This window comes from Calidris pugnax, unplaced genomic scaffold (assembly GCF_001431845.1).
Source record: "Calidris pugnax isolate Ruff unplaced genomic scaffold, ASM143184v1 scaffold371, whole genome shotgun sequence".
Classification (NCBI taxonomy): Eukaryota; Metazoa; Chordata; class Aves; order Charadriiformes; family Scolopacidae; genus Calidris; species Calidris pugnax.
Window position 1 is genome coordinate 59,561 of NW_015091373.1, and position 25,819 is coordinate 85,379.

The window sequence follows — 25,819 nt, forward strand, 5'->3', positions numbered from 1 at the left end:
AAAGTGGGCCAAAGTCGTCTGTAGAGAACCTTGAACGAGAGATGAACATTATAGTTATCACAGGAACCTGCCGACGGCCAGATCTGCTGCCATGTCTGACCATTGCTGCTGTTGCTGTGTCTGCAGCAGGCCATCAATGTGGCCTGTGCAGCACTCAGAGCTCGGTGGTTTATCTGTGTTTATATCCAAGTCTCCCCCGTCCAGGACTGCGCTATATGGGGGTTCAGCTCCATTACTTGGCACACTCTGCTCTTCCCATGGGAACCAGCCCCATTCTTCCCTCCTGTGACGTGTTGGACACAGATGGCCATGGTCCTTGCTTCCCATTTCTGTCTAGGGAATCATGGCTGCGGCTTGGCACATGTGTTAATGGGGTGATTTGACCTTCACTTGAGGAGGGGCTTACATCAACTCCTTTAAGGAGCTGCACCGGGTGGTTAGACCAGACAGTGCTGCAGCAGTGTATTTGGCCTGGCAGCTGCTGGCACTTTATTTGAGTCTGCCCAGCTGCTGCCTGAGTTTTAGTCTTCCTTCTCTTTCCCAGGAGAGATGAAAAAAGTGTCGGTGAGCTACAAGAAGACCCACTTGGAGGTGCCCTATTCTGAGAAAGTCGCGCAGCACTGTGTGCAGGAGACCCTGGACTTTCTCTACTTCATCCTAAAAAAGAAAGAAGATATGGACTTTGTTTTAAAGGATGTTGGCACTCTTGCTATCCGGGGAACAGAAGTGACAATGACATTTTGTGAAGACCTTTTACTAAGCCTCAACAACTCTAGAGACACAGTGGAGAAGTTGCTCACTGTAAGTTTATTGTTTTTCCAGTGCTACTTAGACTAGGTTTGACATCCCATCAAAGGGCTGGGGAACTGAGCTCTGCTGGCCAGCTGTAACCTGCTGGGTCACTTGGACTACTCATGGTCTGCAGCAGTGAAAGCTTGGTTTAGTGCCTTTCTTTTATTTGCTGTCATTCAAGGGTGCTGGGAAGGTACACAGTACTACTTTTGCTGAGCAAGGGAAAGCCCCGGCAGGGCCTTGCCATAAGGAGGAAAAAGGCCAAAGCAATGGCAGGGATGATGATGTTCACCCCACGCTCTGGACATGAGGCTGAGGCGCAGAGACACCAAGGCTTTGCTGAGACCAGCCCCTCGTGGCTGCTGGCACGCTGCCGGTGTAGTTCTCCTGGCCTGACAGAAGAGGAGCCGATGGCTGGGTTCCTTCACACTGCAGAGGCACGCAAGACTCTTTGGAAGTCTTTGGAAGGGCTCTGGAGATAACATCAATTCCGAACCATTTGCTCTTGGTTCAGCAATAGTTAAAGCAAGCCAGTTCACTGCAACCAGCAGCCAGAAACCCAGGCTCGTGGTGAGCCTCCCCTTGTGTTGGCCTCCATTGATGTCTTCCCTGGTGAACAAGGAGTCTCCTGCCTGATGCCATCAACTCTTGCCCTTGCAAAAAAGCTGGTGACATTCCTTGCCCTAGCAGATGATATGCTGTGCGGCTTGTTTTGGCAAGGGGCTGAGGCACTTGGCCGGAAGTTTGCTGAGGGGCCGCTAATTCTTGGAGCTATGGAAAGGCTGTTGCGAGCATTGAGTTCATTGCCCTGGAGTCACATCAGATGTTTCTGTCCCTGTTGCAGAAGAAATTGGTCATATCGGACAAAGAAGTCACTCTCTTTCCGAGCCGTTTTGGCCGCGTTCACCAGCTTCCACAGTGAGTAGATTTGTTTCTGCAGCCCTTACCTGACTGAGCGCAGGGTGCTCTGCTCATGTTTGGTAGGGCTCTGTCAAGTTACTGGATTGCAGGTAATTTCCTCCTTGCTTTGACAGTCTGGAGTTATGCATCCTCCATTACCGATTGTGGTTTGCATTTTACTGTTACCAACCGGTTTGCCAGACAGAGGAATTCAGGCAACCCTCCTAAAGTTTCATCTGCTCGTTCTCCTTCCATTGGCAGAGACTGCTCAAACATTTAACAGACATAAGATGCTAATATTTCCATTATTTTGAATATAGCATGGAAAGCTTCTCTTAGCGGGTCAATCAAAGACCAGCAGCAGGCAAGTCCTCTGTCTGTGATCTTCCTGTGCCTTCTGTGAAACTCACGTGAATCAAAGTATCTCTGAGATGCCTTCTTGGGTCAAGATGGCACAGGAGGATTGAGGCAAGAAACCAAAACCTCTTCCTAGCGAGGGGCTGCTGGGCCGTCCCTGAGTCCAGCACTGCTTGGTGGTTCCCTTAATGGCCTAGGACATGAGGTGGACTCTCTAGAGGTACCTTGACATTCATCTGGCAAAGGAGCCTTTTTCTCAGAATGGTGCTACCTTTCCTGTTTCCAGGTTTGAGATGAGAGTAGTGCCTCGAAGAGTTTCTCTCACAGATGAGGAGACATCTTCAGATGTCAAGAAGGGTTTGAGCAGCATGGGAAAAAGAGGTAATGTCAGCAAGTGATGCCCAGCAGAGGTTTGTGCATTTCCCTGTCTTCATGACTGGTGGGTGTTTAGGGCCCAGGCGACAATAGCTGCCTGGGACGGGAGAGAGGCACCCTGGGTGCCTCTGTTTACCCCTCTTGGTAAATCTCAAAGGTTGCTAAGCTGTGCTGAGACCTCACTTCTCTCTTAAAGCTGGATAAACTTCTCTTTTAAAGCCTTTGTTTACCCCTCCTGGTAAATCTCAAGGGACTCGTTTTTTTGGAGCAAGACTCCAGGAGGGCTCAGCACCACTAGCTGCGTTTGACGGTGCTGAAGTATGTTTTGCCCCTGTGCTCCATGGCCTGGAGTATACTTCCTCCATCCTAGCAGTTTGTGCAGGAGTGAGTAAATGCTTGGGGAAGTCCATTGGCACTGTGAATCACAAACGCTGCCTCGAGTTTGGGAGAGTGGGGCGGGGGTGTTGGCTATCTCTTGGAATCACCGCAGCCTAATTCAATGAGAAAAATCACATAGAGAACAACTGTACAAACGTTGCTAAGCTGTGCTGAGACCTCACTTCTCTTTTAAAGCTGGGCAGTCTAGCTCCCTGACCAAAATGCCTCAGGAACATCAGAGCTGTAACATGTTTGAGTTGAACGCATCATGACAGCAAATTTTGGTATACCAAACACGTATGCAATGCCAAGAAATTGTTCCCCCCAGAGAGATTGTTAAGTGCCAAGATCTGTCTCTCCTCAAAAGGCTCTGCGGAGAGGAAGGACTAGCCGCAGCAGGAGGAAACTCACACTGAAGAGAATAATGGGGTTACTGAGGGTTGAACAGGGTCAAGGGCTGGCGTCAGGAAGGGCTTAAGATCTCCCTCCGAGGAAACAGGTCTCGGAAGGAGCCCCAGTGAGGCCTCAAGCATTAGCAGAGCAGATCTGTGCCTCCTTCTGCCTGTTCTAAGAGGTTTTCTCCTTTCATACTTGCAGCAGCTCTTCACCACTCACCACTCCTTCTGCAAAGGAGCGTTCCTCCAGACTGCTTAGCCAGAGCTGATACGGAGAAAGCAACACAGGAGAAAATGGAGAGAAAAGGGCCTCCTGGCAGGTGAGACTCTGAAAGGACTCTGTTAGAGTGGCCTTGTGCTCTAGTGCTCGTGCAGGATATTTTATAAGCTCATACAATAATAGAGCTTGGAAGGGCTCTCAGGAGGTCCTAGTCCAAGCAGCTGCTCCAAGCAGATTCAGCTCTGAGCTGAGGTCAGACCAGGTTGCTCAGGACTTTATCCGGTCTTGTCTTCAAAGCCTTTAGGGACGGAGACTGACCAGGCTCTCTGAGAAGCCTGTTCCCCTGTTCCCTTTGGACCCAGGGTTTGTATTGACTCAGAAGGGCTGCTGACACACGTCACCACACAGTGCGTTTCCCTGCTTGATGGGAAGTCCCACAGTATTTGGGACTGCTTTGCAGTGGTCAGTGGAATGGCTGGGGGAGGCATGCCAGTGTCTCCAGGCACCTGTCATTGCACAGGATGCAAATCCTCTCATTGTTCCATCAGGAGGGCCGCATCGGGCTGCGTGTCCCAGAGCCTTCCTTATGGAAAAAGCTCATCTCCTTGAGTTCCTTAGCAGCACATCTGAGCGTTACAGCTCAGGTTTATCCCCATCTCTGGGGAGGGGAAGGCAAGTGCGCAAAGCAAGCTTGGTCTGCTGTGAGCAATGTGAGCACAGGACGGAGAAGAAACTCTTCCTGCAGTCATACGGACTCACCCTGGTGTATGTTTTCAGACTGTTGCCACAACGTGCAGGCACTGAAGGAAGGCAGCACAAAGAAACTCCTTTCAAGAGCCCTGAGTTGCCATTGCTTACTTCTGAAGAACACGGGCAGACAGGACAGGTACGTAATATCAAGTGGGGCAGCTGTGTCACTTGATTGTAGAAAAACCAAGTGGGGATCTTTTAGGAGAAAGAGCACTATTTAAAAAAAAAAAATTACCTATGAGGCTAACCACTGCTATTGTGTTTCTGGGTCCCTGTAGAAAAGACAGGCTGTATTTGGGATTAATAGTAGAAGAAAACTGCATGTGTCCGTGGCCAAAAGGGAGGAGAAAGAAGAGAACAGAGAAGCAGGAAGCACCAGCTTTCCAGAATTTCCTCAACAGCAAGCTGGGAGAGAAAGCTGGGACAGGACACGGAGGGCCCAGGTACGGGAGCATCACCAGAGCAGCCTTTTTCTGGTCGGGGTGGCACCAAGTTGGGAAGGTCTCCAAGTCCCAGCAGCATCGCTCCCTCCAAAGAGCAGGGCAGGTGTCTGTGGCTTTCATTGTCCCTTGCTCACTGCTGCGAGGGAGGAATTGGCAGTAGAGGCCAAGGGGCAAAACCAGCAGCTGGCCAGGGTGGGCCTGCTCCGACCCTGGAAAGGAGGCCACCTCTGCCCGGTGCTGCCTCTGGAGCTCAAGCAGGATCTCTTCCAGGCACCTGGCTCGAGCCACCTCCAGCTGGCGGTGTGGAGGGGGAGAGCTGTCTCTCTGAGTAGCACTCCAGCCATTCTTCACAAGCAAAATGGCTGACATTATTTCAGCTGCTCCTTGGTGGCAGGGAGCCAGCATTTTGCTCAACGGCGGGACCCAGCTGTTTTTGTGCTGCTCTGTGCTTTGCTGATGACCCTGTCTCCACCCCACCTCATCCCTCACAGTTTGGCCAGAAGCATGTCAGAACTGGAGGCCCCGGCCCACAACACACATGGAGGCTGCCACTTTTGAGCACGTCCTACCACGTGTTTCCGTACTGCTCTGTGACGGGCTTGCTGACATTTTGGGAAACCACCGTGCCCACTTGACCCCAACTCAATTCTGCAAGAAGTGCATCGGTTGTAACATGAAGTACCAGCATGCAGTCGAGGGTTTGACTAATGTCAAGCCACAAGTGGTCTTGGAGTGTGGTTTCCAATTATACCATTGGAGAAATCTGTGTCCAACTTTTGCCTTTAAACTGAAAGCAAGTAGGTCTGCATCATCCAAATCCAGACATCAAGTGATTTTTGATCCACCTGTGGCGAAACCAGCTTCTCCCTTTTGGAAACCAACTTAGGCTACAGATTTCTGCCATTTGTCTGTCTTGCAGCTGCCTCAGGAAGAAGAAGATAGCTTCAGATCCCCAGAGACCACCTCCAATACACAAGAGGGTCAACAAGCAGCAGAGGCTTGGACTCAGCTCAGGAGACATCTTCGAACTGACCTGGAAAGCCTGGGGGACATGGAAAGGTGGCTGACTCAAAAACCTGCCCTCAGCCAACAAGAAAAAAAATACCTGTACAGAATAAAGGCACTCCGAGCAGCCAGGAGAGGTGCCGTCAAATCAGCCGAGACCAACAGCCTGGACGTAAGTAGGGAATTGCATGGGAAATAGTGTCTGCCATCAAATCAGTAGAGTGACACCGCTTTACCCCAGCTGATGCCACGCTGATGGGCGTGGTGATCCTGGATAATGGTGATCTCAAGGTATTGAAGAGAACAAGTGCACCTGCATGCCTTGGTAAGGGTGGGGTGATTTGGAAGACGGTGCAGCAGGAAAGGACATGGGATTATTGGGAGTATTAGCTTCTCCGTGGTCCCTTGACCACATGGTACCTTGCAGTTGAGGTCCTACAAGCTAAGCTAAGCTGTCCAGGGAGTATCTGTCTGATGACCCAGCTCTGGATGGGAATTGAACTCCCAGAGGAGTGCCTGTCCCTGTGAGCCCATTGCAGGGTGCCAACTCCTGTTTGCACGCACTTTTGAGATGAATCCCTGCCTGCAGCTTCTCTGAAGGGAGTGCAGCACCCCCAGGGCCCCACTGAATGCTAACTGGGACCTGCCCTTTACTTGCAGAACAAAGACAGCCCCATAGAATGCAAAGAAAAGTGCCCGATGCCGAGAACTGGGGATCGCCCCGTTGATGAGCACTGCCTGCTCTCAACCATGGAGGCTGACTTTGGAGAACTGGTTGACCGATATCGCAGCAAAACCGTGGCGGTCTATATGCAGAGCTCCAAGCAGTGCGAAGAGCGCGATGTTTCCATCACCAAGCCAACGCTGCAGAAAGGTAAAGACCAAAGGCCCGACATGAAGGCACTAAATCTGACAAGTTCATGACTTTTCCCAAGCCCAGAAGCAAGACTAACGTCAGGGCGCGCTGCTAATGGAGCATGTCTGCAGCCCTCAGAGGGCCATGGCAGATGCTGCTGGTTAGGATCAGCAAGATCAGCAGCAGGGCCAGAGCGGGACTGAGACACCAAGGGGTGCTGCAGATCAGCTAGGCCCTCTCCCGTTGCCGCTGGGTCAGTAGCCAGGTTCAACTGAGAGTGCAGCTCACGAGGCAAGTTCGTGATGATGGGGCAGGTCCAAGGTCAAGCTGGGAAGTCAGACCACGGCAGGATCAGCGGGTCCATCACCAGGAACAGACATGGCTGTGACTGAGCTGTAGACGGCTATGCCTACAATGTCTGAGCTGAAACAGGGCTGCTGATCGCAGGCTGCAGCATGAATGACTGTTTCCTCTGTGCCCTTTGCCAACAGGCCTGTTGCATCCAGGAGACAAGATCATCAAGGAGGGAGGAGACATATGGAAGATCAGGCAGCCTGGAGGATACTACAGCACAGGACGTGCTGATGCTCCATCCCCTGAGAGCACCTCCAGATCAGGAAGCCACGGCGTGGACACGGAAAAGAGGTTTGTCCAAAGAGGGCTTCAGATCAGTCGCCTCCTGCTGCCCTGCTGTCTGTCACCCCCCTGTGCTCAGTCCCCACAGCCTCAGAGGCAGGACCAAGCTATTGGAGTGAACCCGTAGGATGCTGCAAGGGAGCAGGGAGCGACGGTGAAGAGGCAGATCCTCTTCTCAGCCCCACAGCCACTCCTGTGCTTTAGCCATGTCACTGGGTTGCAGTGGTGCCTGGCAGGAGCCTGGCAGACTACTTGGGACAGCTCTGTGCTGTGAACCACAGAGGTGACAAAGCTTCTCTTCAGACCCACCCAATGCTCAGCGGAAAGAAATCCCCTCAGAGAATGTTTATTCTTGTGGAAGAAACAGTCCTGAAGAGCCGAGCTCTGGGCGGCTGGAGAAGCTTTTGGAGAGACAAAACCACTGCAAAGCAGAGCACAGTATTCTTTGTTTATCTCAGCTAAAGCATTTAGATAGCACAGTGATGGGCAACATACCAGCTCTTAAGAGAGCTTCACAGGCTGGCATTTCCAGTGCCAGTCACGTCAAGTAAGGACCGACAGAGCGTGCACAGCTCGGGCAGAGCTTCCCAGTGCCCAGAAGCCCAGAGAGCTGGTTCTTGTCAGCCTCCCTTTTGACCTTACTAAGAGAAGCGCTGAAACTGCCCAGCTCATGCTATTCTCTCTCACACATCTTTTTTTCCCCCCTTCTCTTCTGCCCCCTCTCCTCCCTTTTTTCTTTTTTTTTCACAGGCATCTTCAGAGGAAGACGAAGCAAGAGACAAGCAGCAATAAATTCTGGCCAGGTCACCTTCTGGACAAGCTATACCTATACTTTCCTGAAAAGCAACACAACAGGGCACATCCCTTGTTCAGCTGTGTTCGTCCAACCAAGCCCGTCTACCACAGCATCTAAAGCCCTGACTGCAGCTGGCTCCTCAGCGAGCCAGGACACTTGGCCTCCAGAGACACTGCCTTCAAGACCAGCTCCCCCTGAAGCTCTTCTACAAGCAGCAGGAGATGTGTACGCAGCTTTGCGATCCCTCAGTCAGCTCAGAGGATCTGGGCCCCACTTCTGGATGTGAGAAACACCGACTCACATCTTAGAATTTAAAGAGGACAAAGTCACCGAAGCAAAGGTTAAAAAAATAATAATTTATTAATACGAAACAGCGCTGAATCGGGTGCACCAAAAATAGATGCACGATGATCTTTTATCTTTCAGGTATTTTATACCTTTATCCCGGCCGCTTGAGTTTCTGTCTCCCTTCTCATTGGCTGAGAAGTTGGAGCTCACAGTCTTCCCGACCACTTGACCTATTACAGGTTTATTTTGCACTTTTTCCCATATAAGGCACACACACACCTATTCTACGAAATCATTATCCTAAACATGCCTTTGATTAGTTGATTATGCTACACGTTACTTCAGAGTCTTTGCTACCATCTACTTGGCAGATTTACCAGACTGGTTTCTTTGGCCTTATTGATACTCCCCTACCCTTTGGGTTTTTGTGTTGAAGGCCATGTTCTAGTCTGTTTCTTTTCACTTAGATAACGCTTTGCAAACAAGGATCCCTTGACAGACCAAGGGCATTTCTGGGGATTAATTGGATACAATTTATTAGACTCTACTATTACTAAGGCTTCTTTGTTAGTACTATCACACTAACAATGATACATCAATAAGCTGAAGCAAAACTTAGCTTATTTCCCACATGGATAAAATAAATGGATTAAATAAAGAGCATATAAAGAGCTAATGAAGACTACAGAGATCATGCTAAACACGTGTGACCATGGCACTCGCCTCCCCACCCAAATCATGCTACGCATCACCTGAGGGAAGGGAGGAACTGGAGAAGAAACCACTCCATAGCAAGTGGGGCCATCCGTGTTAATTTAGCAAACATCAAAGGAGAAAATAAGTGCCCCTAGAGGGAACTGGTGAGGCACTACCTCGAGCGCTGCATCCAATTTTGGGCCCCTCACAACAAGAAACTCATTGAGGGGCTGCAGCGTGTCCAGTGAAGGGCAACGGAGCTGGTGAGGGGTCTGGAGCACAAGTCTTGTGAGGAGCGGTTGAGAGAGCTGGGGGTGTTCAGCCTGGAGAAAAGGAGGCTGAGAGAAGACCTTCTCGCTCTCTACAACCTCTTGGGGGACCTGGCGCAGAGCTCAGGGGAGAGCCCAGCGCCCCCGGCCTTCAACATGGCGGAGCTCCCCGTCCGCGGCGGCCGGCGGGGGGGTGTAGTGCGCATGCGCCGGGGGCAGCGAGGAGCGTGGCTCGCGCCAGCATGCATGCGCCAGCGGCCCGGCTGCGGGGCGGAGGAGCAGTCCGCTAAGGGGCACCAGTACGCATGCGTGAGGCCCCCGCCCGCAGCTTCCGCAGCACCCGCAGCGCGCCTGCTCCGCCGCTGTCACCGCGGCCTTCGGCGTCACCACCGGTGGCTGCGCGACGCGAGCGCGCTCCGGTCCGGCCCGCTCCGCCCGGTGCCGGCGGCTCCCGCTCGCCCGGTGCCGGCGGCTCCTGCTCCTCGCTTGCGGGGGCACAGCCTGCGCGCCGCGCCGTCTCCGTGGCAACGCCCGGAAGGGGCGTCTCGAGGTGGCCCGGAGGCCGGAAATGACGCTGCGGCTGGCGCGGAGGCGGCGGAGCCGGGCCGGAGCCATGTCAGCGGGCGGCGGAGCGCAGCGCGACGCGGGGGCCGCGGGCGGGTGAGGCGGCGCCGCGGGCGCGACGGGTCTTCGGGCGCGACGGGTCTTCGGGCGCGACGGGTCTTCGGGCGCGACCGGCGAAGGGCCGCAGGGCGGTGGCTGCGGGGCGCGGCCGGCCCCTGCTCTTCCGCGAGGCAGCCGCGGCTGAGGCCTTTCTCTTTTCCAGGCGCCGCAGCAAGTGGGACCAGCCCGGCCCGGCCCCCGCCTTCCTGCTCCCCGGCACGGCGCCGCTGCCCGGGCGGCCTTTCCCCGGCGGCGGAGATGGCGGGTCCGCGGTGGCGGGCTCCGAGAGCTCCGCCGCCCCCTCGGGAGCGCTGGATGCGGCCGCCGCTGTGGCCGCGAAGATCAACGCGATGTTAATGGCCAAAGGGAAGCTGAAGCCCGCGCCCAGCACGGCGGACAAGGTGTGTGCCCGGGGCCGCGCCGGGCCCGGAGGCGCTGGGCAGGGGTGGGGGTCGCGTCTCTCTGGTGCAGATCTGTTTGTCGGAACAGCTCTCGGTGAGACGGGAAACGTCGGAGGTTAGCTTCGTAGAGTAGGATATCACAAACACTGGAAAACCTTTTTAAATTTATTTTTTTTTCTGAATAACAGTGGCGTGGCTGTGAGGTCAGTCCCACCGCTCTTCCATAAGGCGTAACCAAAGCGATCTGTAGGAAGACAATATGCTTTTACTGAAGTATTTTCTAAGTAGTACAGATGATGTAAAAACTACTGTATAAAAGAGGTAGTTTAAAATATGAGACCAAATCATTTTCATGCTTAAACAAGTTATCAGTAGGAGCTTTATGTGCAAGTTCTAAACCACTAAGCTTCTGTCAGCTTCTGGTCAGCCCTGGAGTGGTCAGGCAGCTGGACTAGATGATCCTTGTAGGTCCCTTCCAACTGACCTTTTCCATTCTAAAGCAAGTATAACTTTAAAGCTTTTTTTTCCAGTTTCAGTAACAGACACGGTCTTGCTTTTCTGCATCTCAGTAGCCTGTGCTAGATCCAGGCTTAGAAGGCTGTTTAAAGTTTCCTTCCAGACTTGCTCAAATATAAAGTTAAGGAGAGTATGTTTTCAGCTATGTATTTTCTTTTTCACGTGCATGGTGTTGGAACTGCAAGTTATGTTCTAAGGGTTTGCCTTGAGGCAGCATCAAAATGAATATTCATTTTGTCATTGGATTTATTTACAGATAGTATAAGAAAGAACAGCAAATGTGTCCCGCCATGTCTTCGGGGTGACTGGTTCTCTGTTGGTTCTGTATCCAACATGATCGTTACAGCCTTTTTAATATGTGAGGCTTAGTAGCGAGTGTTTTGCTGATCGCTGCCATCAGCAGTCTTAGGTGGTCTTAACCGTTGTTTGCTGCACAATGGTGTCTGCTTTTCAATACGTCACATCCACCTGAGGATGTGAAATTTTCAGCATTGAAGAACATGAGGCTTGGTTTCAGGTGGCTTCCTCCAAAGTGAGACCAGATGGACGTAAAGTCTGTTTGCTGACTGGCAGTTTGAGACACCTAAAAATTGGTAGTGTCACTCTTCCATCTCTGTTTTCCTTTCCATAAGCTCTGGTGGCACTCTGGCATTTTGTGGCAGATAGTATTGCTGTGGGAACAACTTAACCAATTAATTAATTTGCAAATAGGATTGGGTTTTTTTCTGCATATGTTGCTTTTGTTAGGAAATATTCAGTGATGACATTCCCAGAGTAATTAACTCTGACGGCATTTCAGACTGTAAGCGAATGGAAATTAAGAAGCCTGCAAGTTAATGAATGTACTTTTTTTTAAAAAAAAAAAGTGTGGAAGGAATGGAGAAATAGAAGCCATGTAGGATGCGTTGGACTTTTGTCCCTCTATAGCTGCCTTCTGGCTCTCATGCAAGTACCATGCTTCATGTGGTATTTATGAGAGTGGCCGGATATCTTTTTGGGTGTTAATGGAAGGTTCTCTTTATTATAGAGTCTTGTTTTACGTTTATGTTCCCAAAAATATGTCTGATTTTTAGAAGGGTGTACTATCTCACTGTCTGGAGTACATGGAAAAAGATATAAGGCCTCTGTTGTAACTGCAGTTCTTCTGCCACATCTTCTGAATCTGTTTGTGCCTCCGTGGCTTTTTCTTTGTTAGTGCTTTGATACTGCCAAAAAATATTAAGCCCTTCTTTAAAAAAAAAAGTGGGGGGGAGTGTAGTCAGTGTGGATGAGTTTAGATCTTGAACAAAAATTCTAAATTCTATGTCTGTGTTAGGGGAGTTAACTATGAATTACATGTTTTATGAGTCTCACAGTTTTCTTTCAGATATGCCAGTTCAAGTGTAAAATGCATTGGTGTCCCTTTGAACAACTTTACTGCTTAATTCTGCATCTGTTTCTCCACTTAAAGACCAGAAGCAGTCATTATTTAATATATTAAAATGTGGTGAAGATAAAGCTAATGTTTTATTTAGGCTCAAGGTAGAAGAGGTAGATGAAGTGCTTTCTGCTAATATTTGTAAAGCTTTTGGGTTCAACAGCTGAAAGGGGAGAATGAAAAGGATATTCACCTCTAGAGTACTGGGGTCAATTTCTGTGTTACGTCATTTGTCTCTGCTTTCCAACCCTTTTGCAACGGTTGTCTTTGAAGCTGCAGGCTCTGGGAAAAGGTCCGGCTACAAGTAAAAACAAAGATGACCTTGTGGTGGCAGAGGTAGAAATCAACGATGTCCCCCTCACGTGCAGGAACCTGCTGACAAGAGGACAGACTCAGGATGAGGTATGCTCAGGATCTGTGTTGGATTTGTTAGGCTTGGGAGCACATTTGTACCTCTTTGTAAGGTTAAAAGAGCTTGTAAGAAACTATATTCAGTGGTTGGTTGGTCTTTTTACGAAACTCACTGTGTTTTTAAGACACTTGATTAGTGTTTAATTGGTGCATTCAATAAAATGCTGTATGATGAGATAAGATAGCATAGCCAGTATCCTTTAGCGGACACCATTCATTCTCTTACCACATTATTAATAGACTTTGGTCTTTTTATAGCACAACGTAGCCCAAACCACTTTGGGGTTTTTGCATGTGCTTTGTTTATTATTGATAAACTTTTCACTGGGTTTTTTTAATTGTTTGTAGATAAGTCGGCTGAGTGGAGCCGCTGTCTCTACTCGAGGGAGGTTCATGACTGCAGAAGAGAAAGCAAAAGTGGGACCTGGGTTTGTATTTCTTTTTTGGGTTTCTGCTTTTCTTTTTCTTCCTCATGGGGTGGCTAAGTGATGGGATTTTTGCTTTGGTTTTCATGAGCAGTGTCACCTTCATGTGCCAGAGCAAATTGACTATTTACTGAGTGCATAGTTGCTTTCCTACCTGCTTAATATTGAGAGGATGAAATAAAATAAAAAAAAAACCAGCTGTACTGAAATTCTTCCAGCTGAACACTATACTGTGCATTTTGCTGAGAATGGACAACTTTCCAATTAAAAAGAGAGCTAATATTTCATAGACTTGGTGCTTTTAGTTAGTTAACCTTTTGTGTGGACAAGCAAATTAAAGTTTTCAGTGGTATAACTTTAATTAAAGTCATCATGTAAATAACTTTTGGATCATTTTAGTTTTCAGTGCAAAGCTTTGCTTCCTGAGTGCTGTGATACTCAATGAATATGTGTTTACTTCCTTATTTGAAGTGTATTTCAAATCTTTATGGAAGGCTTTATGTGTCTAAATGACTGTAATATAATTAGATTGTATCCATTATTTCATGTGGGTTTCCTTTCCAGAGATCGTCCTTTGTATCTTCATGTCCAGGGGCAGACGCGGGAATTGGTTGACAGTAAGCATACAAAGCATTCTGTGTTTTTTCCCTTTATTTGGGATAAAGGGGATTTACTGATGGGCTTTTTTATCACAGAATCATTCAGGTTGGAAAAGACCCTTGGGATCAGCGAGTCCAACCATCAACCCTACTCTACAAAGTTCTCCCCTACACTACATCCCCCAACACCACATCTAAAAGACTCTCAAACACATTCAAGGATGGTGACTCAATCACCTCCCTGGGCAGCCCATTCCAGTGTCTGACCACTCTTTCCGTGAAGAATTGTTTCCTAATGTCCGGTCTAAACATACCCTGTTGCAGCTTGAAGCCATTCCCTCTTGTTCTATCACTAATTAGCTGGGAGATCAGCACCAACCCCTCTACAATGTCCTTTCAAGTAGTTGTAGAGAGTGATGAGGTCTCCCCTCAGCCTCCTCTTCCTCAAAGTAAACAGTCCCAGCTCCCTCAGTTGCTCTTCGTTAGATTTATTCTCTAGGCCCTTCACCAGCATCGTTGCCCTCATTCAAGGATGGTGACTCAATCACCTCCCTGGGCAGCCCATTCCAGTGTCTGACCACTCTTTCCGTGAAGAATTGTTTCCTAATGTCCGGTCTAAACATACCCTGTTGCAGCTTGAAGCCATTCCCTCTTGTTCTATCACTAATTAGCTGGGAGATCAGCACCAACCCCTCTACAATGTCCTTTCAAGTAGTTGTAGAGAGTGATGAGGTCTCCCCTCAGCCTCCTCTTCCTCAAAGTAAACAGTCCCAGCTCCCTCAGTTGCTCTTCGTTAGATTTATTCTCTAGGCCCTTCACCAGCATCGTTGCCCTCCCCTGCACTCGCTCCAGCACCTCGAGATCTCTCTTCTATTGAAGTGCCCAAAACTGGACACAATACTCCAGGTGTGGCCTCACCACACCCGAGTGCTGAGTACAGGGGGACAATCACCTCCCTACTTCTGCTGGTCACACTAATCCAAGCCAGGATGCCATTGGCTTTCTTGGCCACCTGGGCACACTGCTGGCTCATATTCAGCTGCTTGTCAATTAGAACCCCCCAGGTGCTTTTCTGCCAGGCAGCTTTCCAGCCACACTTCCTGTACTGATGTATGGGGTTGTTGTGGCCCAAGGGCAGGACCTGACACTTGGCTTTGTTGAAGCTCATACCATTAACACGTGCCCATTGATCCAATCTATCCAAGTCTCTCTGTAGAGCCTCCCTATCTTCATGCAGATCAACACTCCTGCTTATGACTGGTATGGATTTGTACTATTTTAGCATTGGTAACAGCCCCCATTTAAATGTTGATATTAAGATCTCTGCTCAAAGCTACCTAAGGTCCTGTGTCCTGCATTAGTCATGAAACTGAAATTTTTCATGGAGTACGGGGAAGGTGGGGGCAGCCGGGGGGTGTTCCTGGCAGGTGCAGCTCTGATGTATGAGTGCATTCACTGATAGCATGCTGAGACCCCCTTACAATAGGTGTGTGACAGGGAGGCTTTTCCTTTAATATACAAGTATGAACATTTTTTGTGGAATATCACATTTCCATTAGAAGCACAAAGAACTCCTGTCTTGCCTATGCCTGCAGGAAAGAAGGGAAAGCTATGCACTGTTCAGGCATTTGTTTGTTCTGTGTATCAGTTCACAGGCTTGCCCTCAGTTGTATCTCAAAACTTGAAGCTGCCCACTTTTACCTACCATGGTTTCCATGGCCAGTAATCAATTTTCACATGTTAGTTTGCTCATTCATGCAGCTGTAAATTCTGTACGGAGTTAATGTAAATATTTCTAGCACTTGCTAAAAATGTGTGGACTAAAAATGCCCACCTGCACATATTAACCTAAGCTTTACCACGGTGGGAGTGGAGAAAGAACCCTGATGCTTTTCCATCCTTTGGGATCCGATGCCAGAATGCCAATATTGGGCCTCACCCTCAAATACGATCATCTTGCCTGTAGATCTGCTGTCACAGAATATGGGAAAGTAACCTGGTCTTTTCATCATTTGGTTAATCTGGGCAGTTGACAAGGGCTGAAATATAAATTATTTTCATATTCTGTCAACTAGGAGCTGTTAACCGAATTAAAGAGATAATTACTAACGGAGTAGTGAAGGCAGCCACAGGTTCTAGTCCAACATTCAATGGAGCTACAGTCACTGTCTATCACCAGCCAGCCCCTATTACTCAGTTGTCTCCAGCAGTTGGCCAAAAACCTCCGTTCCAGACAGGGGTGAGTAATTAATTTATGCAAATTTCATTTAATATTGCTGATGTAAAGATTTACCTATTAAAAGGAAAGGGCAACCCAAAAAATAAAGAAAAAACCCAATCCTTGTGTGTTGTGAAAAGTGGAGGACTAATCAGACCAAGTCTGAAGAGTGAGACTGGGATGACAGTAGCCTCCTAGAAGAAAAGGGATGGGGAGAGCAGTCCTGCTTACAGAAAAGCAAAGGGCTGACTGTGCCATTCAACACTTGACTGTTCTGACTGCCATAGAAACTGGAGGCTTCTGGCCTCCAGTGAAATGAACATCCTAATAACCCTTTAAGTGAAATAATAAGCTTTTACTGTTACATTTACAGATGCATTATGTTCAGGACAAGTTATTTGTTGGTCTGGAACATGCTGTACCTACATTTAATGTGAAGGAAAAGGTGGAAGGGCCTGGTTGCTCCTACTTGCAGCACATTCAAATTGAAACGGGTGCCAAAGTTTTTCTTCGTGGGAAAGGCTCAGGTTGCATAGAACCAGCATCAGGCAGAGAAGCGTTTGAACCCATGTACATCTACATCAGGTATGAGATGGTTGGTTGGTTTTTTTAAGTAAAAAATAAAAAGCCACCAGTGACCAGTCATAGAATCATAGAATGATCTGGGCTGGAAGGGACCTCCAAAGATCATCTAGTCCAACCTCCCCGCAGTCAGCAGGGGCACCCCCAACTAGAGCAGGTTGCCCAGGGCCTCATCGAGCCTTACCTTGAATATCTTCAGTCATGAATTTGGTTTAATGTTTAATGAATGTGGGGAGTTCTTCATTCAGACTGACTTAGTGCAAATGAAATAGTTTTTTAACCTGACTTTTATTTTAATAGAGATCTATCTAAAGTGATCAACTGTATGGTGATATGGTAAAAAGTGATATTCAGCCATGAAATGTTGCTTTCATTGGGAACACAGTAAAGCTGTGTTCTTTTTGGGCCTGGGTTAGGATGTTGAGCTTTAAGGGAAGAATACAAAAGGCTGATCAAGTCAGTGTTCTGTGCTCCTGCCTTGCAATATTTAGAATAACCTGAATTTTCATGTAGAAAATATTAATCACTCTTGTACATAATTGTGGTAAATAGTGCAGAGCTGGTAGAGTTCTGTTGAGGTGACTGATCACTCATTAGAGGGATAAGATCTGACAGCAGATGCTGATGAAAGAAGTAGCTCCCAAACTTGGTGGAAACATTTGTGCTTATAAGATATTTTTTGTATGTATTTTCAGTCACCCAAAGCCAGAAGGTTTGGCAGCTGCTAAAAAGCTGTGTGAGAATCTATTGCAAACTGTGAGTAGCTCTTGCAAATACGAGATTTGGGAGCCTGTTGTAGCTTTAGTGTGTGCCTGGCTAATGTTTTCTTGTTTTTTTTTTTTTAATGCTCTCAGTAAACTGTCCATGTGTTCTGATTTGCTAATAGGTCTTTCCTTCTAAGTACTGCTCTCCAATTTTTGTATAATGAATACACATTTCTCAGGATAGAGCTGTGGTAGTGGAATTTTGGGGGGAAAAAAGTATAGAATCGTTGAGATTGGAAGAGACCTTTCAGATCATCAAGTCCAACCATCAGCCTGACACTGCCCGAACCCCACTGACCCATGGCCCGCAGCACCACGTCTGCCCGGCTTTTAAATCCCTCCAGGGATGGCAACTCCACCACTGCCCTGGGCTGCCTCTTCCAGTGTCTGACAACCCTTTGGGTGAAGAAATTTCTCCCAATATCTATCCTAAACGTCTCCTGGTGCAACTTGAGGCCATTTCCTGTTGTCCCATCGCCTGTGACTTGGGACAGAACAACGACCCCCCACCCTCCAGCACTTCAATGTCCTTCCTGTCATGAGGGGCCCAAAACTGGACACAGCCCTCAAGGTGGGGCTTCACCAGTGCCCAGTCCAGGGGGACGGCCACTGCCCCACTTCTGCTGGCCACACTGCTCCTGACACAGGCCAGGATGCTACTGGCCACCTTGGCCACCTGGGAACACTGTGGGCTCATACTCAGCCACTGTTGACCATCACCCCCAGGGTCTTTTTCCATCAGGCAGCTCCGGCCACTATTCTGGACTTCATGGGGTTGTTGTGACCCAAGTGTGGGACCCGGCCTTGGCCTTGTTGAACCTCACACCGTGGGTCTCGGCCCATCAACTGAGCCCGTCCAGGTCCCTCTGCAGAGCTGTCTACCCGCAAGGAGATTAACAGCCCACCTGATGTGATGTTGTCAGCAAATGTACTGAGGGTGCCCTCGCACGGCAGCCTGTGAACGCTTCCTGAGCACAGCTGGAGTGGGGGGCAGGGGAGGAATCCTGCTTTCTTCTGATTGTTGTAGCTTCCTTTGCTTTACCTTTAAATGTTGTCCAGAGCCGTGCTGTCATCTTTTATCTTTCATAAAGCCATTGTTGTACCAAAAATTTTTTTAAAATCTCTTGTGTACACATAGAAAATTAAATTTCTCATCTTTTCTTATACGAATGCAAATAGAATAAAATCCTGTGAGACTCTTTCTGTTAGTATTGATAATTGAGTGTGGACTACAAAGTCTCTTTTGAAAAATACATGGAAGCTTTTAGATTCTTTTGACTTTGAGTATTTTGTCTCTAATGAGGTAATTAGTTTCCCACTATTTCCTCTGAAAGATTGTCCTGCATTTTACACAAACCTGATGAGAGGCCAGCAGGATGAGTGGGATGTTCAGTGGGGTGGGGTTTTGTTCTCAGGTTTTTTGCTTGTATTATTGCTGTCTCTGTGCAGAGTGTGTTCTGTAATTGAAGTCCCCTTAGAATGTTATGGGGATGTGTGATAAGATGCCTTTTGCTTGCAAAAGATTAATATAGTAAATAGATGTTTATTGTCTAATCTTTAAAAATTCTTTGTAGGTTCATGCTGAATATTCCCGATTTGTGAATCAGATAACCACTGCAGTCCCGTTAGCAGGTAAGCGTTAGCAATAACGAAGTCTTTGGAGTTGCATTCTGCAGAGCTGTACTTACAGTTAGTTTTATAGAACTTATTTACCTGTGGAAGTCTTTTAAGTCCTTCAATTGAAAAGGGAGTATGGCATCTTTTACGTTTAGTAATTAAATTTGATATTTTTGTGACTCTGAATTGAAGATGACCCTTTTTTTCTCATTTCTCTCACCAGGCTTCACGCAGCCCGCTGCTATAAATAGCGTACCCTCTCAGCCATCGTATTACCCTTCCAATGGGTATCAGTCTGGTTACCCTGTTGTTCCCCCTCCTCAACAACCAGTTCAGCCACCGTATGGTGTACCCGGCATAGTACCACCTGCAGTGCCATTGGCACCTGGAGTCCTAACAACACTACCTACAGGAGTTCCGCCTGTGCCAACCCAGTACCCAATATCTCAAGTACAGCCTCCAGCCAGCACTGGCCAGGTACTGCTACAGATTAAATATTTGTCCTGTAGTTGTCAACTTACTGCTGAGAAACAGTAAGAAACAAAGCTGTTTCTTTGCTATCAATAAAATAATTAAAATGCCAGATGGCGAATTCTTTAGGGCATTTTATTTCCATTACTGCTCCTGTCTAAGCAACTAAACTGTTGGTATGGCTGCTTCATATTGCATTTTTGGTATCATAGCCACTTGCTAACATAAAGGATATTTGCAGGGGGTGGCCGTTTGTTTATGAAAAGCATTATTGCAGGCTGGACACAGCTGTGTAGGCACAATGAGTTTGAGTTACAGATAGTGATTAGTTTGAGGTGGGAGCGTTCTATAAATGAAATACTTGTTTAAGTTGAATTTCCTTCTCACTTCTCTTAGGTTCTGCAAAGAGAAACTAGTTGTGTCTTCTATGTATGAAACTCTACATTGAATTAATACTCTCTGTATTATCAAATTCTCTTGTGTTTTGTTTTCAACTTCTGCATGCTAGAGTCCACTGAGTGGTCCTTTTCTTCCTGCTGCCCCAGTAAAAACAACCATGCCAACTGGAACACAGCCACAAGTCCAACCCCATCCCCAAGGTCAAAAGAGACGCTTCACTGAGGAGCTGCCGGATGAGAGAGAGTCAGGACTGCTGGGATATCAGGTGGAATAAAATCGACAATTTTACTTCATTCACCAAAAGGGAACTTGGCTGGATAGAGATTATTAGCACAGTTTATTTAGCAGCAGTCATGCAAGACCTTTGGCACATGGCAGCAATTGTTACACAAGGTGGAGACCATGCTGTGGTTTCTTTTGAGGAGATGCACTGTTCTTAAACTGTGACTGACTTGTTTCATTGGCAGCTTGCTTTCCATACCCTCAATCTTTCCTGAAAAAAAGTGTTCAGGTCAATTAGATGACAATAGTGTGTTACTGATTAGTTTAAAGGGAGATTATTTGAGGGTTTGATTGGGTTTTTGTGGGTCTTTTGGGTAGGCTTGTTTGAGGGGCGGGAGGGAAGTGTGGTAATAACTTCCAGATTTTCCTGTTTACTTTTCTTGCAGGTTGCACTTGAGAGGATTTCAAGAAGCCTAGTTTTAAGATACTGATATTATTATTTTTTTAAATAGGGAATTTTAAGCAGTTGATTTTAATAAAAATAATTTGAGTTCTTCAGGTCTGTATGTGAGAAAAGTTAGTTTCTGCAAATGCTTTTCTAATTATATACCCCTGCTCACAGGCAGAAACCCGTAAGAAAAGCTTTGCCTAGAGACAATAAGGAAGTGCCTGTATGTTAGGCCTAATAGTAATGTTTCGAGCAGAGTTTACTGTGGCATGAGGTCTGTACAGGATGCAGAATGAGGAGATTCAGATTGAGGAGATAGTTGATCTGTGAAGGAAGCAGCTATCTTTACTGTCCCGAACTGCTTAAAAGATGGAGTAGGTCGTCAGGTGTCTCCATATTGGTGCTCAGGTGTGTTTCTTACTATGTTGCCCTCAGTATTTTTAGGAGAAAGCATTTTGTTTAACAATGGTGATTAGTGGTTTCTTCTGCTAGTTGGCAGTATGCTCTGAGAAGTTTGGTTTCCTATCATTATCATTAAGGAGCTATAGCTTATGTTATAGTTGTAGATTTGCTAATGCCGTGTGTTTTTCTGCTCATAGCATGGACCCATTCATATGACTAATTTAGGTACAGGCTTCTCCAGTCAGAGTGAAATCAATGGAGCCGGATCGAAGCCAGCAAGTTCCTCAGGAAAGGAGAGAGAGAGGGACAGGTGAGTGATAAAGGAATTATGTTCAGGTCTTTTCTGATTCTGTTGGAAAGCTTATTTCAGAGACGATCTGTGTTTCATGTTCTCTCCTCTGACTTGGGGATTAGGGCAGTTTTTTGTTTTGTTGTGGGTGGGGTTTTGTGGGTAGTTTTCTTGTTGTTCAGGTTTTTTTAAGGAGAAGGGATGCAAGGGTTACTTTTTCATGCTACATAATGAAAATTGCTTAATTTCCACTACTTTTAAGTCTGTATGCTCTTTACTTTGTCTGCATCTGGTATTTTGCCAGCTTCCTGAGATAACAGGATATTCTTGTGAAATAGGTTAGCACTTACTTTAAATTATTCTAATTTTAAAACAAATGTGAAAAAGTTGTAAACTTGAAATTTTGCAGCCTGAAGTTTTGGGGAAATACATACTTGATAGTCCCTCTTGTTTTCTGGTCATTATGAAATTCATCAAGGGTATTGGTAAAGCTTCCTATGTTCTCCATCTTGTATGTAGTCCTAAATTCAGCATGGCTGTTTGAAGTCATTGGGCATCACTGCTTGTCCTTATGCACTCCAGCGCATTGAGCCACAAAACTGTTGGGTTTGCACTTTATTTCATAGCATAGTTTGAGTTGGAAGGGACCTTTAAGATCATGCAGTCCACCCCCTCTGCCGTGGGGAAGGACACCTTCTACAGATCCAATTGATCAAAGCCCCATCCACCCTGACCCTGAACACTTCCAGGGATGGGGCATCCACAGCTTCTCTGGGAACCCAGTGCATCATCACTATTCACGAAAGAATTTACTGCTTATATCTAATCTAAATCTGCCCTCTTTTAGTTTAAAGCCATTACCCATGTTCTGTCAGTACAGGCCTTGGTAAAAAGTCTCTCCATATTTCTTGTAAGGCCCAATTAGGTATTGAAAGAGAGTCCTCTTTTCTCCAGGCTGAACAACCTCAACTCCCTCAGCCTGTCCTCACAGCAGAGGGGCTCCAGCCCTCAGATAATTTTTGTGGCCTCCTCTGGACCCACTCTTAACAGGTCCATGTCTTGTGCTGGAGACCCTAAAGCTGGATGCAGTGGTCAAGGTGGGATTTTGAGACCAGAGTAGAGGGAGAGAATCACCTTCCTCAGCCTGCTGGCCATGCTTCTCTTTATGCCGCCCAGGACGTGATTGGCTTTCTGGGCTGCAAGCGCATATTGCTGGCTTGTGTCCAGTTTCTCATCCACCAGTGCCCCCAAGTCCTTCTCTGCAGGGCTGCTCTCCATCCCTTCGTCACCAGCTGGGGTTGTTCTGACCCAGGTGCAGGACCTTGGTCTTGTTGAACTTCATGAGGTTCACATGACCCCACTCCTCAAGCCTGTCAAGGTCCCTCTGGATGGCATCCAGTTCTTCTAACGTATAGACTGTACAGCTCGGTGTTACCTGCAAACTTGTTGAGGGTACACTTGATCCCACTGTCTATGTCATTGAGGAAGACATTAAACAGTATTGGTCCCAGTATTTGAATGACACCACTTGTTACTGGTGTCCACCTGGACATCAAGCAGTCAACTGTAACTCTTTGGATGCAGCCATCCAGCCCTTGTGTCCAGTTTCTCATCCACCAGTGCCCCCAAGTCCTTCTCTGCAGGGCTGCTCTCCATCCCTTCGTCACCAGCTGGGGTTGTTCTGACCCAGGTGCAGGACCTTGGTCTTGTTGAACTTCATGAGGTTCACATGACCCCACTCCTCAAGCCTGTCAAGGTCCCTCTGGATGGCATCCAGTTCCTCTAACGTATAGACTGTACAGCTCGGTGTTACCTGCAAACTTGTTGAGGGTACACTTGATCCCACTGTCTATGTCATTGAGGAAGACATTAAACAGTATTGGTCCCAGTATTTGAATGACACCACTTGTTACTGGTGTCCACCTGGACATCAAGCAGTCAACTGTAACTCTTTGGATGCAGCCATCCAGCCAGTTCCTTAGCCATCAAATAGTCACGTCTTTCTGATTTTGAGGCAGGAATATTGGGGGGACTGTATTGAAGAGCTTACAGAAGTCCAGGTAGGTAACACCAGTTGTTCTTCCTTTGTCCAGTGGTGCAGTCACTCCATCATAGAAGGCCACTAGATTAGTCAGACAAAAGTTAAACTGCTCAGGTCAAGGACTGAATTATGAATTTGTTTGCTATTACCATCAACTCTTTGCCTTTTTTAAAAAAAAAGAAAAAATAAGGGCTTGCATTGGTTTAAATAGGCAGTTGATGCCTCCGCCAGCGTTTCCTGTCAGTGGGATGAAATCGGAATCTGAAGAAAGAAACGGTGCGGGGTCTTTACCAGGCAACCATGGTGAGTGCAATGAATAAAATAGACTTGTAAGTCAAGTTTTCTTTCCCAAAATGAGTTTGCACTGGTCTTAACGTTTGTTTGAATAGGTGATTTTTTTTTTTTCCTGTTCTTTGTACCTCATTGTTGAAGTGAAAAGCAAGTCATATTGCACTGCTCTAAAATCACTGATGTTTGCTGTAATTATACACATAAGGTGCTTCTCTTAAAACTTCAATAAATAACTGTATGACGGAGTAGAGTGTAATTAAGTGAAGGACTAAAGACAGGTATTTTTGATCCATCAGTCAGCTGAGGCAGAGAATCTCATAGGATTGTTTTGTAACACAGATATCATGTGGCTTTGCATTGTGAGCAGCTATCTCTAGAGGCACTAAGGAGTATCGGTGGGAGTTATGGTTCAGGTGTGTATTTACAGACATGAGCTGTGTCTGCAAACAATACAAGTGCTGTCAGATTTCATCCTTTCCTAGGGCTGTGTCATACATCAAGTATTTTCAACTTGGTAAAACATGTAATCATTTCAACTCTTCTGGTAGTTTAGCACCTTTCAGGTCTGCAGGTGCATCGCCTTAGCCTGTTTAACCTTAGTTTTTCTGCAGTATTGATCCCAGAGATTGCTCTTCTGTTAGCTTTCTTTTGAACAAAATTTCTGCTTTTCTTTACATATTTATCTCTTTAACGGTGAAATTGCCATCACTTAGACCCATTTGCTAACTTTACCTTTTTTGTGTGTTTCTTTCTTCTTTCTCTGTTCTCTTACATGGTTCTGATGGATCAAATGTGCTGTTGCTGGTGGTGTTTCGTGTGGCCTTCGACCTTGGATGACCATTGGCCTTGTGACCTCAAAATGGTGTCCAACTAACAATTTACAATTAACGTCTCTTTTTTATTAACTCATTTTGGGGCATATCTTTTTATTTTTACTTTTCCTTCTTGGGGGGCTTGGGGGATTGTTTTGTTTTCCCCTCCTAGATCATCAAGCTAAGAAGATGAAAACTGCAGAAAAGGGCTTTGGATTAGTGGCATATGCTGGAGATTCATCAGATGAAGAGGAGGAACATGGTGGCCATAAAAACGCAAGTACTTTTTCACAGGGATGGAGTTTGGGATACCAGTACCCTTCCTCACAACAGCGAGCTAAACAACAGATGCCATTTTGGATGGCACCATAAAAGCTGCAGAAGAGTTTTCATTCATCTTTTTTTTTTTTTTTTCCCCTCTAGCAATAATGCATGTATATTACAGAATAGACTTTGCAAATACACGTTGTTTTTACATTTGCAGAAGCTAAAGGTTCTGTATCCCCCTTGAAAGGGCTCCATTATTTTTTAAAATCCTTATTTCTGCAGTGAATTTGTCAATTAAAAAGAATATTTGAAATAGTACTCTGACAGGGCTAGTCCCTTATACAATGGGGGAAGTACTGTAAAGAGAAGCTGGGGAAGCCTGTTGGCCTGTGTTCTCCAGGATAACCTACAAATGGAAAGAGTCGGTCTCACTGACTGCATTCTACACCTGGTGTTCATATTCTATTGAGCGTTCTTGCTGTCAGCCTGTGTTTTGCAGTCTCCATGAGCTAATGGCGACCCTGGCTTCAACGTTTGACTTTCAACAAAGGAAAGGAATATACAGTAGTTCTGAAAAACTTGAGGATCACATTTCCTAAAACTCCTAATTTGTTTTTACTTTAAGCATCTCCTGTAAATCAGCACTGAGTTCTGTTGGTTTTTTTTTTTTTTTCCTTTCAAATGTGGTTTTACTAACCCCACAACTTCTTCTAGCCAGATGCTGGGGTGGGGGGATGCTGGGCTTTTTGGAGGGGTTCATCTTGCTGCTGCTCCCCAGGGGGGCTGCTGAATTTTCTCCAGTGTCCCCCCACACACACACCCCCCCCGGATTCCTTCCCCTGTGGCGGGTCGCGTCGGACTGAACCCCTTCTTGGGAGGTTTGCCCCCATCTCTTCCCCCACTTGCTCCATTCTGCCCTGTTGCTGGAAGGAGATGCCGCAGCATGGGCCCGCGCAGCCCCACTCCTTCCCCTCGGCCTGGGGATGAACTGTTGGACTCGTTATGGACGTGGAGCGCAGGGCGGGCTGTTGCAGAGAGCGCTCTGCCGGGAGAGCCCCTCTGGGGAGAGGCGACGCCGGGGACTGCGGCAGCTCTGGAAACCATTTTAAAAATCGGGCCGTGCGTCGCTGCCGTGCACGGACAGACCTTGCTGTCTCACTTGTACAAAGGTTGTCTTTCCTATGTGTTGTAAATAATTAGAAACATACTTTCATTATAAATAAATGTATAAATATTCTGGTGCTTGCTCCTTTTGTGGGTGAGGGCTGACCGCGCGGTACCCTGAGGGGAGCGGCAGCGCGCACGCGCCGGCACCGCCCCCGCCGCGCGGGCCGGGGGGCGGGCGTCGCCGGACGCTCGGTGGCGGTGGAGGAGCCGCCGCCATTTTGGTGTCGCCGCCTGGGGCCGG

General features: G+C 47.2%; 2 protein-coding genes across 8 annotated transcripts in view; both read left to right on the forward strand.

Annotated features, from left to right (window-relative positions):
* EFCAB12 (EF-hand calcium binding domain 12) overlaps positions 1–8,168 on the forward strand; it is a 14,004-nt gene extending 5,836 nt beyond the window's left edge. The window contains exons 7-14 of the mRNA XM_014961217.1: positions 545–801; positions 1,637–1,710; positions 2,336–2,430; positions 4,215–4,303; positions 5,530–5,787; positions 6,276–6,489; positions 6,963–7,116; positions 7,858–8,168. Coding sequence (XP_014816703.1) covers positions 545–801; positions 1,637–1,710; positions 2,336–2,430; positions 4,215–4,303; positions 5,530–5,787; positions 6,276–6,489; positions 6,963–7,116; positions 7,858–8,020 — 1,304 coding nt within the window. The 3' untranslated portion in view covers positions 8,021–8,168. The remainder of the gene's footprint in view (positions 1–544; positions 802–1,636; positions 1,711–2,335; positions 2,431–4,214; positions 4,304–5,529; positions 5,788–6,275; positions 6,490–6,962; positions 7,117–7,857) is intronic.
* A 1,323-nt stretch (positions 8,169–9,491) lies between these two features.
* Positions 9,492–24,624, forward strand: KIAA0907 (KIAA0907 ortholog). 7 transcript variants are annotated; one of them, XM_014961327.1, is made up of 15 exons: positions 9,492–9,816; positions 9,983–10,220; positions 12,427–12,555; positions 12,913–12,992; positions 13,554–13,606; positions 15,664–15,827; positions 16,180–16,391; positions 17,084–17,144; positions 18,727–18,784; positions 18,993–19,246; positions 19,749–19,904; positions 20,909–21,021; positions 23,253–23,344; positions 23,672–23,745; positions 24,317–24,451. In XM_014961327.1, the coding sequence occupies exons 1-14, from the start codon at positions 9,725–9,727 to the stop codon at positions 23,707–23,709; spliced, it is 1,740 nt and encodes a 579-aa protein (XP_014816813.1). In that variant the 5' UTR covers positions 9,492–9,724; the 3' UTR covers positions 23,710–23,745; positions 24,317–24,451. The 7 variants fall into 7 exon arrangements, 5 of the variants coding, with proteins under 5 accessions (XP_014816813.1, XP_014816812.1, XP_014816811.1 ...); XR_001414049.1 differs by lacking the exon at positions 23,672–23,745 and having other exon boundaries at positions 20,937–21,021; positions 24,317–24,373; XR_001414050.1 differs by lacking the exon at positions 24,317–24,451 and having other exon boundaries at positions 20,937–21,021; positions 23,672–23,703.
* The last annotated feature ends 1,195 nt before the right edge of the window (positions 24,625–25,819 follow it).